Source organism: Rhinatrema bivittatum, chromosome 7 (assembly GCF_901001135.1).
Source record: "Rhinatrema bivittatum chromosome 7, aRhiBiv1.1, whole genome shotgun sequence".
Lineage (NCBI taxonomy): Eukaryota > Metazoa > Chordata > Amphibia > Gymnophiona > Rhinatrematidae > Rhinatrema > Rhinatrema bivittatum.
In genome coordinates, this window is record NC_042621.1 from 201,269,109 (window position 1) to 201,283,099 (window position 13,991).

The 13,991-nt window shown below is 38.2% G+C and overlaps 1 protein-coding gene across 2 annotated transcripts in view; it reads left to right on the forward strand.

The window, feature by feature from the left end:
- Positions 1-13,991, forward strand: part of ANK3 (ankyrin 3) — a 1,160,209-nt gene that overhangs the window by 902,457 nt on the left and 243,761 nt on the right. For both annotated transcript variants that reach the window (XM_029609754.1, XM_029609755.1), the window contains 2 exons: positions 7,086-7,209; positions 11,828-11,930. In XM_029609754.1, coding sequence (XP_029465614.1) covers positions 7,086-7,209; positions 11,828-11,930 — 227 coding nt within the window. The remainder of the gene's footprint in view (positions 1-7,085; positions 7,210-11,827; positions 11,931-13,991) is intronic.

Here is a 13,991-nt window from a genome sequence, read left to right on the forward strand (position 1 = left end):
GCTCCAAGCTGCAAATTATGATGTACTAATTTAGCACCATTCATCCACCGATGACTTTTCATCCTAGTTCACTCTTTGAGAAGATTTGGTTGCAGTGTCTCTTCACTGAAGCCTGTATCTGCCTCAAGTTAACAGCTGCCATGATTAATAGAAGAATAAGAGATGAGAACAGGGAAGGAACAAATAGATGAACTGTGGGAAGAAAACCAGAAAGTGAGAGTTAGGACAGCCTTCCAGCCCACCCACCCTCCCTCCCTCCAAGCTGAAAAGATCCTGTTGTTTATTCTCCCTAACTGAACTCTCTTGAAAATCTTTTATAAGTCAGGCCTGTAATGTTTTATATATTTATACTTGGAGACTACTGTACTTTCTTGCTTAGAGAAAAGCAATGGCTGCTTTTGCAAAGCACTGATAAGTTATTTGACACTGCCCGAATTTTCAAGCTCTTGGTTAGATATGAGATGAATAGAGCTGGAAGATCTGTGCCCTTGAAAGTGAAATCAGACAATTGGCAAATTAGTTACCTCCATAGATTTTAAATACTGCATAAAGTTTTTGTTTAAAAAAAGCAAAAACAAAGGAGACTGGTTAGTTTACATATGTAAGAAGTACATTAGCAGTGCCCTTATCTTTGAAGGGCTCTGTGGGGTGCAGAGGAAGTAACAAAGCTGTTGAATCTCTTCTTGGTTGCAGTGGTCTGGATTTCTGTGCTCTTGAGATAGGTTTTCAAGACTTCGCTGAAATATCTGAAAGCATGATAAACTGAAGCCAGTCTCTGTGCAAGGAAAGGTAGCTTTCACAGTTCTGTATGGGCTGGGCTGGCCAGTCCGTCACTGATGGGCAGCAGAGTGTTACTAGGAAGTGGCACCATTTATTTACATGAGAAAAAGGAGGGATATTTAAGCAATTGCGTACCGCCAGCTGCGAAATAGACAATAATATTTAAATTATTCTGCACAGTAGTTAAAAAAAAACTAGAACAGGCTGTTTTGCTAATAATATAAGTTGCCAACACTAACTAATACAGTGCCAGACCTGGACTGAAAATCTCCAGTTCTGGTATTTCTTCACCCCGGACCTCTTGAACTCAGAGGAAATGCTGCAGTGACCACAGGTCATCGGGGACTGGCTGCTCTGGTCTTTATCCTTAATGTATTTATCTGAGCCTGCCCCAAAAACCTTCTGGAATTTGCTCTCTTGTTTTCTTAAAATGGTAGTATTACTAAAACCATGTAGTCAGGCAAGGACAAACAAAGGGGCCTGTCTATTACACAGCATTAAAGCTGATGCAGACATTAACACACAGAAGTCACTATTAAAAGCATTTAAAATGTTAAATGAGCTGCTAATATTCCAAATTATGCTAAACAGTTCATTTAAACATAATACAGATCACATTAACACTTGCATCAGTATTAATGCTGCCATTAACACAAAACTTTAACTGCATGTCTAAAGATGGTGGTGACGTTTTTTGCACAGGAATCTTATAACTGTGTGGGTAGAGCTAAAGTCTGCATCTCAATTGTGTACACAGACTTTACTGGTGTTAGAATATGCTTGGATAATTGTTCCTGGTACATATATAGGGCTTGATTTTATAAAGAATGTACATGCTTAAAACTGGGTTTTACATGTGTAAATGCTCTTTACCTATGTAAGCTGGCTTTGGAAAATTTCCACAATATATGCTATTGAATTTTGCATAGGATTTACTCGCGTAACTGCACTTTATGTGCGTAAATGGCTTTTGAAAATTGCTAGGATAGCATGTTACATTTATGCGAGTAACTCCTTTTAAAATTACCTCCATAAAGTTGCACCTTCTCTTTGGAGGGTATAACTTATGTAGGTTAACTTACGCGTGTACTAGTAAAATTAAGAAGCATACACCTAAGTTCCCCATCTCCACCCCTCCTCCCAAAACCCCTCTCTCTGCAGTTCGTGTAAAACTCTGCACTCACAAGTTTCCACGTGTACTTTTACGCACACAGACCCAGAGCCTGTCATGTAAGGGCCGTTTTCCGCACTTAAAAACGTGTGGGGGTTTTTTTTGTGCATAAGGCTTTGAAAATCAACGACTAAATGTACTCGGGAATGCATTACTGCGCATGTGTAACATATTTTAGTAGACAGGCCCTTAAACGTCAATGTATGCCCTTTCTATTTCATATTTTCAAAACCGACATTTAAAGCTTATGAAAGTTCCTGGTTATTCCTTTCGCTGCAACAATCTGTGTTTGGGTTTTGCTAAACTGCAGAACTTTGCTAGCACCATCCTGACACAGTGTACAGAACAAACAACTGGAGAAACTGAAGGAATAAGTATACTGAACAGAAAACCTCTCTCCAAAACGTGAAATGAAAGGAGAAATGAAAATGAAGCCCACTAAGGAAAGAAGGAGTAAGGTGATACTGGAAACCGGCATGGCAGCTGCTTTAATTGAAAAAGCAGGGCTGTAGAACCCAGCATTCTTCAGGCGGCGAGCTGGAAAAAGAGGATTGGATCACCCTGGCTCTGATGACCTGGGCTGTATTGTCAGGTCACCATTGAGAGGAGCCGGAAATAATTTCTGCAAGGGCTTGTTGTTTTGACTGGGGGGGGGGAGCTGCAGACTCCTCCTCCTTCTCCTCTGTTGACGGTGAAGTCAGTGTGGGTGGGTTTTGCTAGTGTTAACTCCAGACTACAGCGAGCAACTCCCTCGGCTGCCTTCTTTTACCTGAGCCTACTATTCACAATCCATGCCATCCTGTCCATCTGCTGCTAACGTCCAAAATCTGGAAGTTTGCTGCCACAGCATTTGCAATTCTGAACTTGGTCAACATGATTATTTTTTTCCCTTTAATCTTTGTGCGTGCATCTGCTTTAGAATTGTTTTCATTAATCCTTCCTAAAACAAATGATTTTGCAGCGCTTCAGATACCTTCCCCCTCGGTTTTTCTAGATTTGAGGCAGCCTCCCAGTTAAATGCTTAGGCTATGAGTATAGGTGTCAGGTTACAGCAAAAAACTACACCCCAGCAAGTAAGCACCCTATTTACATACAAATAAATCAGCTGCTTGCATTTGTATCACCAATGAGTGCTTTTAAAGGTTTCTCCAAGAAGTTTGCAATCCAGTCAGAAGAACTTTCAAAGGATGTCTGCAGAGATTAAAAGGGATTTTCAACTCAAATAAACCTTGCCTTCATTGTTTGGTTTTTGGTTTTTTTAAATTTTGTTTTAAATTATAAAAGCAACTTTGAACTTTGGTACTTGCGAAAAAGTTGTCCATTTGTGCAAGCACGGGGGAGATTGAGATGCCAAGAAGAACTCGCTTGTCATATGGAAAGTGAACATGACCCATAGAGAATAATTTGCTCTCCTGGTTTGGATTAATTCTAAATCATCGCTTAAGGACTAAGAGGATTTCTTGGAAACATTGCAAAAAATCTAATAGTTCCAGCTGGTGAAAAATGACTTTACGACCACGTAAGATTTCTTCTGTTCATGCTTCAAAAAATGTCTGTTACATGGTCTCTTTCTGTAGCGTTTGCTTGCTGTAATGTGAATTTTAACGAACATGTTGACTTTAGAACAGTTCCTTAAAGAAATCACTGCTGCTTGGATGTGGAAGAAAGTTGATCTGTTTATTTATTTTGCATTTGCACTCCAGTGACTGAAAATATATTTTTAGACCTTACTGGTACTTTAAGGCAAGGCTGCGCTGAGCTTTCTTTAGTTAAGTAAATAGGGCTTCTATCTACAACAAACTGCACGGGTGAAAGAGAGAAAAAAAATGGAAAAAGAGAGCCTTGTCACTCACTGGAAAATTGCTCAACTAGGAAGTAGGGCTTTCATTCAAATCCTTCCCGCTTCCTTCGCCTAGCCAAGGAATCGCATGTTACATTTATGGGACAGGGCATATGTATTATGTGTATATATACATATATATAAATAGAATTTTACAGATTGTGTGCTGTTCCTCCTCTAGCCTGGGAAGAAACCTCTTTAAAGTGTAAGTAGCTTTAGGCTTTGGTCCTGCTGCCTCCCTGCTGGAATGTGGCTATCCGGATCTTACATTCTTACTGTGCATGTGGAGTTAATGAATGCACTTGTTAATTAACCCTTTTGCTGCTCTCTCTTACTGCTTAAATACTGTTCTGCTTTTTTGTGGTGTGTTAATATTTATCCAAGGCACTGAGTTTATTATTATTATTTTATTTTTTTTTTTTGCTGTATAGCTTATGTCCATGTACCTTCTGTATTTGTATTTTTTTCTTCTGGTGTGTAGAAACTGTGAGGTCAATATTTAGTGCTACTTAGCCGGATAGGTTGTGGCCCCTGAATATCTGGCTATGCTCGCTGGCCACCACTTAGCTGGATAAGTATTTAGTAGATAGTATTTAAGTAGAAAAGTATTTTAAGTAGATAGCCAGATATCTTGGGTGAGAGCAATGGATAGATCGGTTACCCTATCCAGATAAGTGCTGATATTTGGACTTATCCAATTAAGTTAACCAGATAGTTAGACATGCCATAGCTTTGCTGCTGAATATCCCATTTAAGTTAACTGGATAAGTCTTATCCTGCTAACTTAAATAAATGTTTAGTTTTGAATATTGGGCCCTGTATATTTTTTTTAAATCTAGTGAAATCTACTATACCCACAAAATAGAATAAACTTCAAAGTGACATTGCGGGAATAACTTTCAAATGCACTTATACATATAAAACCAGGTTGTATGTGCACCTTTTTGAAAATAGCCCCCGTGCATATGTGTATAAAAGTACACACAGAGCACTATTTTGTGCATGCTTTTACGTTCCTATTAAATAGGCATCCCAAAGGGTAGACTTGGGGCAGGATCTCACACATGCTGTCAATTTTCAAAGCTTTCAGGCCAATGCAATATTGGTGTGCGTTAAACAGGTGCTCATGATTGAGCTCCCACTTGCTTAAGGCGTGCTGATCCACCTCTCCCGGGCACCCAATTGTATATTTAAATGGGTTGCCAGCCTGCCACAGTTAAAAAGGAGATGCTAGGGAAAACTTTGCGTCCCTAGCACCTCCTGGCACCCAGGCGAAGAGGCTGTCACGGGTTAAGAAAGCAGATTCTCAATTTTACGAGGCATGGGGGAAATGGACACTCGTTAATATTGCCATGATATTAAGTCAGAGGAACTTTTGAGGTGCCTCAAGAATTAATGCCTGCTCCAGAAACATGTGCCTGTTGGCTGTACTTTTTTTTTTTTTTGCATAGGGGATAATAACTAATAGCCTCATCAAAATGAATTTACATGTGATGAGTCTGTTAGCTACACGCTCAATTGGACGCGCGTTTTGGATGCACTAACCCCCAGTTTGCATTGGAGATTAGGGGTATGTGTTCAAAATCCACGTCCAATTGCGTGTTGAGCCATGTGCTGGCCACAGCGCACGGTATTGCAACAACCTGTATGTGTGTAAATCCTCATGCACAAAGTTACACCATTTCATGAGCAGGTGTAACTGTGTGTGTGTGTGTGTGTGTCCTGTGGGATTCTGCATATATCTGTCAATTTTCAAAGTGGATGTATGTGCATATAAATTCACTTTGAATATTTTGGCTAAAATCTGCAGATAAAAATCAACTGCAAGCATTAGTCTATGCAGGCTGTTTGAAAATTATCCTCCCCATGCAAAAGGTATTTACTTCTAATTCACATGCATTCATTTTACATTTGCCTATAGGTTACATACATATATACTTTCTGTATTCAGTTTATATGCAGTGCACAACATAATACAATGTCATAAATAACATAAAGTGAAAGCAATTTTTAATGCATTATAAAAGTCATATAAATCTATAATCAACATATAAGCTCAAAATATTAAAATTATGTAATCAACATAAACTATATTAAATTACTGTATATAACTAAAATCATTTAAGCTAATAAATAAGAGTAGTAAATTAATGAATTAAATAGTGTTACTTCCGGTTTACAAACTCAGCACATCAGCAGCTTTTCCTTGAGGTTAAATGGAATATCTAAGCTCCTGATGCACTAAGGCTTTTCTCCCATTTTGTCTCTATGGAAAGAAAGCTTAGTCACATACTAGCAAAATGTAATTTGAACCCAATTGATTGGCAGCATTCATTTTTGTTTTTCAAGAGGTATTGTAACAGAATATTCCTGGTAGAGGCATGGGTGCTAGAGACGTGCATTTGTTTAAAAATGAATGGTAATACAAACCAAAAATGGCCATTTTTGGTAAATTTAAATTCAAAATAAAACAAAAATGGCCCCACCCCCACCCCCCAACACACACATTATTTTGGACAATAATGTGCATTATTTTTTAAAACAAAAATGATATTAAATGAAAAAAAACACATACACCTCCCTCCCCCCCCCCCCAAAAAAAAAAAAACCAGGCCCAAAAAGTTTTGAAAACCAAACAAATGAGTGGAAACTAACATTTCTGCTATGCTCATCCCTAGTGTTTTCCAATAATATGTATCCCTCAGCACTAAAATGTGTACTAGTGTTATCACAGACTCCTTTTCAGAAACTTCACCAAAACTAAGCAGCTTGCAGCACTGTTATGAAACTGCCAGGAATCACATACTAGTGCTGTGAAGAAACTGAAATATAAAATGCAATCCGATACGGATTCTGCAGGGCAGGTAAAGTTTAGAGATTTTCAGGCAGGGCAGGCTTTATTTATCAATCCTGCAATCAAATCCTGCGCTGTTTGATGCCAAGCTGCAAGCCCCTAATGAGGGATAAAGGCAACTATTGTTACCCTACAGAACAACTTTCCTCTAATTTGTGTTAATTAGGAATGGGCTGTTTATGTAGGCAGTGGACAATAGGCTGAAAATTACTCCTAGGTAGTATTCAGAATGCTTGACCTGTTCTTCTTTATCTGCTAATTACTGTGTAGAAAATTGTTTTCCAACCCTTGCTAAGGATAGATAAATGGGATTGTGATAAGGAAAAAATGCCTGTGGGGCTCTAATGTGATTGATTACTGGTTGGTAATTCAGGGCAAGGAACTGCTGAATAACTAAATCCAGATACATTTGATTTTGAGGCTGTGTTGTGTGCTGGCAGGTGAGGACGCCCTGACAGGAGATACAGACAAGTATCTTGGACCTCAGGATCTCAAAGAGCTAGGAGATGATTCCTTGCCTGCAGAAGGATACATGGGCTTTAGCATAGGAACTCGCTCAGCCAGGTATTATCTTCAATGTTACCTTATCTCCTTTCTGCTGCAAAGCCTGACTGGCTCCTTACAGACACAGTATCGTTTTATATTTTACCAAATAATGTTTATGAATGAATTACAAAGAAGCTATTGAAATATAGAGGGACTTCTACTATTAGTCCATGGAAATCTATTTCCCATAGCAGAGAACATAACCGTTTTTCATTTCTGCCCTTCATCCCAAAAAAGTATTGGTATGCTAAAGACGTAAGCTTCACTGATGTTTTCTTCTTGTATAATGACGCAGATGAGCTACGACTAAATTATTTTCTGTGCATCAGAAAATCCTAAGCATGGTGAGCTTAGATGTCCCTGTGTAAAAGGAGTTTTATGTGTCTGGCCCATTGCACTTATGTGGAAGTTGTTACATGAGGCTCCCTACATCGGGGTGGTCAGTTCCGGTCCTCAAGAGCCACAATTAGGTCTGGTTTTGAGGATATCCGTAATAAATTTGCTTGCAATAGATTGCATGCATGGCCTCCACTGTAAGCAGATGTTTCTCATGCATATTCATTGTGGATATCCTGTTTGTGGCTTTTGAGGACCTCGTTGGACACCCCTGCCCTTGCATTGTTACAATGATCAGAAGGAAGGTTTGGGTCGCTAATCTGATCCTCCTCCCTGTCAACTGGTTTATAAAACCAGAGGCAGTGGTGGCTTATAAAATATATGCAGGCCAGCAAGTTGCCAGACTTCATGCTGCAGGATGCTGTTCCTTTTAACCCTCTGAGTCTTGAGTTCAAAGGTTTAGATCACTACAAACAAGATTAGTCAGTGTCTGAAACAGATGAAACATTTTATGATGGAAGATTACCTCCACCGTTGTGGATTAGCCAGCAGCATGTTTGCTGACAGACAAAACTATTTTGAAGCTAATAATTAAACCTGGCAAGAGTGAGCCCTGAGGGCTTTTTCCTATCGCTTTAATGGCCTGCTGGAAAAAAAAAAAAAAAGTTCTTTCATTGTCTAAGAGTGAATGGCAACTCCCACAAGGTAAAGCATGGGTGTTACTGTTTCCCAGTCTGTCTGGTTTTTCATGACTCCTTATACACTGAAGAATTCCTTCTACACCTACTCTTTTTTTATAATAATTTTTTTTTAGATTCTTTCATGTATAAACCCTCTACTAACCAACTGAATATTCTAGTTTGTATAATTAGGGGTCCATGTTCAGTGGCATTTAACTGGATAACTTGTGAGCTATCCTGCTAAATGCTGACTTTTGAATATTTCCTTCACTTATCTGACAAAAGTTTAGCTAGCTAGGATAATTTAAAAATGCATTTACACACTTGAAATTTGGTTTCACATGTGTAAATGTACTTTACCCTTGTAAGTGGGCTTTCGAAAATTGCTGCAATATATGCCATTCAATTGTCCATAGGATATTCACGTGCAAGTGCACTTTATGCATGTAAATGGAATTTTAAAATTGCTATGGTAGTATGTTACATTTATAAGTGTAACTCCTTTTAAAATGATCCTTTATCTCATTATCCTGCTAAAATTTAGCTAGATAACGTAGGGGCATTCCAGAGTGTTCAGGGGCAGAGTTAGCTGAATAAGTTATCCAGCTAGCTCCAATAATTCTGATTGTGTCATAGGGTAGTCCTAAAGTTAGCCAGATAAAATTATCCAGCTATCTTTAAGATGGATATATTCAACAGCACCACCGAAGATGCCAAGAAAGTGATCAAGATAAGTTTATCAAGCTCACTCCTAGATCCATCATTCAACTATATTTATATTTATGGCAGAATGATGTGTTGCGAAAAAAAAAAGAGGCAGGGGCGATAGTGGGCAGCTGGCCGCATTGCAGCAGTGTGGTTTCACCCACCACGGTGCAGCCACGCCACACACTATCGCCCCCATAGTGCCACGGGAAAAGGTGGTGTTATTTCCCACGGTGCTGCCGTCGATAATGTGGAAAACATAACCCCATCCAAACCCTCCTCCCACACTCCTCCCCTTCCCCTAATTAGCATGACATTGCTGCCATGTGGCTGTCATTGTATGCAGTAGGGCCTTATCGCAACGCACGCGTTAACGGCCCGTCGCAGAATAATGACCCTGTGAATCTGCAAGTCGGCCAGGTGTGGACTGTTGCCCCCCCCTCCCCTCCCCCCCCCCCCCCCCCCCCCCCCCCCGCAAAGTCTAGCATTATTTTATATTTTTATGAAAAACTGCCTACCTAGTAAAGTCCAGATAATCCCAGATTTTAATGACACGATTATGCTATAACAATCGAAATTCAGTTTGAAAGCGTAATTTATACTGTAGTCAAAGCATATTAAATCATCTGAATATCATCACAACTTTAAAATAATAATATAAATAATATTATTTTTAAAATGCATTGTCTTTTTTATTAAAAGGAACTATTCTGTTCTATTTGTTTCTTCCAAATAGGAAAGTTATGTGGCTTCCATATTTCTGATTATGACAATATCATAATTTGTAGCTATATAACTCGTTTTTATATCAGCAGAGTTTACATGCATGTTATGCTCAGGAGAAAAAAAATATTATGTTTCACTCATGTTCAGAACTGTCAAAACACAGTTTGTATTTATTTTTTCATATAAGAGATTGTGAGTGCAACACAAAGAAATCTATTGCATAAAACATTGTAAGTATTCAACCATAGCTATTTTGCTTTTCCCGTCTGATTCTTTGATTTCTGTTTCTCCTCCCCCCACTCCTCGCCATCTTTACATTTCTTAATGTAGTCCTAAGGTCAGGTAAGATGACATGGCATCCTGGCTGCATTTCTCTGTGCCCTCTTCCTTTCTCATTTTCATTGTACTCAGCATTGTGAAGTGATGTGATGCTTATGCGGGTTTGGTTCATCCTTAGAAAATAGTGCTTTGGGATTCTTTGTGCTGTAACAAGTATTGTATGGCTTGCTTTCTATGTAGACCCCACCCCCTCCCCATGATTTACTATGTCATATTGGCGAGAATGTGCATAAACAAGTGGGTGATGGGCCATGGTCCACTGACAAGCACTGTCAGGTGCATGGAGAGAAGTTTGAATAGTTAAAACATTCGCTCTTTTGAAAGTCTGTTCGGTCATTTTTGCTAGAAGCATGGTTTGATCTGACTATGGTTTCCTGGTCACAGACAGCACTAAAGCTAAGCTGAAGTATGCAGCATGGCTTTCTTATCCTAAATGTATCTTCCAGGGCTAACCTTGCGTTTTGGTTACCTTAAAATCTTCTCTTATCTATATCCAATGAGCACAGCAACAGAAGTGTTGATAGTCATGGGGATATTGCCCTTTGTACTCATTAAAAATTATAAATGATTTGTCCAAAAAGCCTTAATGTAACTTTTTTGTTAGTCCATCAATGCGCAAAGGGGAACAGTATACAAAGATGATCACCCACAAATATATTTATAGTAAATTCTATGAGTTGGTATCATACAAAATGTTTTTATGATAAAGCAGGCATCACAGCCATAAAAAATAATCATCTACCAGCCCAACCACTGCCACTCATTTGAATAAGGATTTGTTATATTGGCAATACATAATTTTTTTTGTATTTTTTTTTATACAAATCCAATAAAAATAGTTATCAAGTACTTATCTTGTCATTCTTCTGAAAGTAGAAATTAAAGACTGCATATCATATGGATACGTCAAAAAATTGTTCCAACAGTATTGTCTTATGCTATTGTTGAATCCGCAATACTCTGCCCATTCTCATTCAATCCCACTGGTTTATATGGAATGAGAAATGAGCAGAGTATTGCGGATTCAGTAATAGCATAAGACAATATTGTTGGAACAATGTTTTGAAGCATCCATGTGCTATTCTGTCTTTAATTTCTATTATCAGACTAACGACAAGATAAGGACTTGCTAAATATTTTTATTGGATTTATTTGCATAGAAAAAATACAAAGAAAATATTAGATGGTGCCAATATAACCCTTAAGGTTAAGGTTTATTTATCATTTATATACCGTTGTCTCAGCATAGCCTTCACAACGGTTAACATTTCAATAAATATATAAAAGCGGTAAAATTACAATCAGTCATAAAAAAATTAAAATGGGTGACAGTGATTGGGCTGGTAGATGAGTATTCTTTATGGCTGTGATGCCTGCTTAATGGCAGAAAGCATTTTGTATGATACCAGCTCATAGAATTTTCTAGAAATTCATTTGTAGGTGGTCAGTCTTTTGTATGCTGCTCCCCTTTGTACACTGATGTCGTTTTGGAACATTGCTTAGCTTCCTTTGTGGTGTGGTAGTGTATACTCTTTTTTTTTTTTTTTTTTTTTTGTTATGTTAGTGACAACAAAAATGAGATATTCTCAGAATGTCCACAGTTTCTACCGGATTTGGAAAACATAAATCTTGGTGATTAGCATTGGGCTTTAAATTTGGATATCGACTCATTTTGAAAACGACTCCCATTTTGTTTATTGTTTTAGGGGAGTCCTTCCTCATTTGTTTCTGATTGTTGCTGTTAATTTGATCATCTTTTGTCTATTCCCTGGAAGTTGCATGCATTAATTTGTTTTTCTATTCATCTCATTGTCATCTATGGGTTCTTTGGTAAATTGTAAATACAACAGCCTCCGCTCCTTCAGTTCGGATAGGTCCTATACCTTGAACAGAAGTTCTTATGCACGGGACAGCATGATGATCGAAGAACTTGTTGCGCCATCAAAGGATCAGGTATGTACTCTTTTTTTTTTTTTTTTTTTTCTAGTGATATTGCTGTAATTACATAATGTTAAGTCAGAAGCTGTAGACCCATCTAGTCACATCCTCCCAGTGACCTGCCTTTCTCATTTCCTCTTATTTACTTAAAACAATTTGTTATCCACTCTCATAACAGTGTTGATTACCAGAACATGCATAAATAAAAAGCCACAGCAAAGAACTAGAAGAGGCCTTTTTGTGCATGATGCTAAGATTAATAACAGGACTGTCTCACTAGAAAGAGAACCAATGAGATGAGACCTTAAAAAGTATGAAGAGTGTGACAGCTAAGATATAATTCAGAAGCATGTAGAGTCAAGCGTTTAGATCACAGAAACCCAGAGAAAGCCATACTTGGAGGGCAGGAAGGAAGGGGCAAAGTATTGATGATCACCAAACAAGCGATGAATATGGGGTAAATCATATATTTGATGATGTCAGGATTGCCAAAGAGTGTTGCTTGATTTTAATGTGTAGGGGGAGATCTGAACAGTAGATGGTAATTTACAAATTATCAGTGAAACCTCATTTGGAGCATTTTGTCCAGTTCTAGAGGCTACGTCTTCAGAAGGACATAGAATAGAGGCAGCTTGGAGTGAATTTCTTATTCAAAAAGAAGGGTAATAAACCATATAATTAATAGATGAAGCTTAGAAGAGAGATATTTACATGGTTCGCATTCTGCACCAGCTATTGATTTTATATTTCTTGATTTGTTTTATGGGGACTGGGTATGTTTCTCTTTTTCCTTTGTTGGACTGCATACAGAGTCTTTGGCTTCTTGCGGTTTCCAGTTTAGTTTTTGTCTGCAAGTTTCTATTTATCATTTACAGTCTCTTTATTCTTTGTTAGGTGAGGGTCTGCACATGTGACTAAGGTGAAGTATTCTGCTGACATTTAATTTCTATGTAGGGCTCTATAGCAGCCTGGCTTGTTCCATTTTTGTAATAGGAGGTGTATTGGAGTTTTACGGCCTGGTGTAATATTTTAATTGTTGCCTTTTCGTAGGTAAGGTGGTTACTGTTTGAGTGCTGGAAGATGGTGCTGTTCTCGTATGAGAGGTTTACTGTGTATGTAATTTCTTTTCAGAGAGAGTACTCTTATCTTTCCCTTGTGTTATTCTTAATGATAAAAGTAATACAGGGCCTTTTTTAAAATTTCCACCGTGGATTGTAATGAGCAGTGTGCCACACATGTGAACATTGTCCATCAGGCGGGTCACAATGGAAAAAAGGTTGAGAACCACTGTTCTAGAACAAGGAATCATGATACTAGACTGTGGGAGACTCAGAAGTAGTTTAAGGAAGTGTTTCTTTAAAGAATGGGGATTCTAATGTAGGTAGCAGGGATACAATGGTAATAGAATTCAAGAAAACATGGGATAAGCACAGAGGATTCTTTGTAGTGAGAAAGTGAAGGTAAAGTTCAGAGATCAAGTATGATCTGTTTGCTGTATTGCTGTAAGAAAAGTGAACTGTCTAGAATGGTTATTCATCTTTGTCTGCCCTCATGTTCTCTGTTTCTAGTCATTATTCCATAAGATGATTGCAAAAAGTATGTAATATGTAGTTGCCAATGATAACAGAAAAATAAATTGGTCAGTGATATCTGTTATTACTTTCTCTTCTTGGGGGATAGTGGTCAGACATGAGGAGGTTGATATTCAAAAGCCATTTAAATGGATAACTGAAAAGTTATCCATCTAAATGGGTAGCTGGCTATATTTAAAACCATATGCAACTAAATTCTAGCCACAAAATGGCAGGTGGGCTAGAGTTAGCCACATAAATTATGCAGCTAACTCCAATATTCCGAGTTAGCTGCATAACTTATGTGACTAACTCTGGTCGCGCTATATCCGGCTAACTTAACTAGCTGCTCTGCGGCTGAATATCAACCTTGAGAATTTATTCTACAGCTCTTGTAACTTAGGGAACACAGCATTCATTACACTGAATTGAAAGCCTAAGGCTCAACCTTTTTTGTGCACAGTTGGTATTTTATTTATTTATTAAAAAATGTTTGCATACTGCT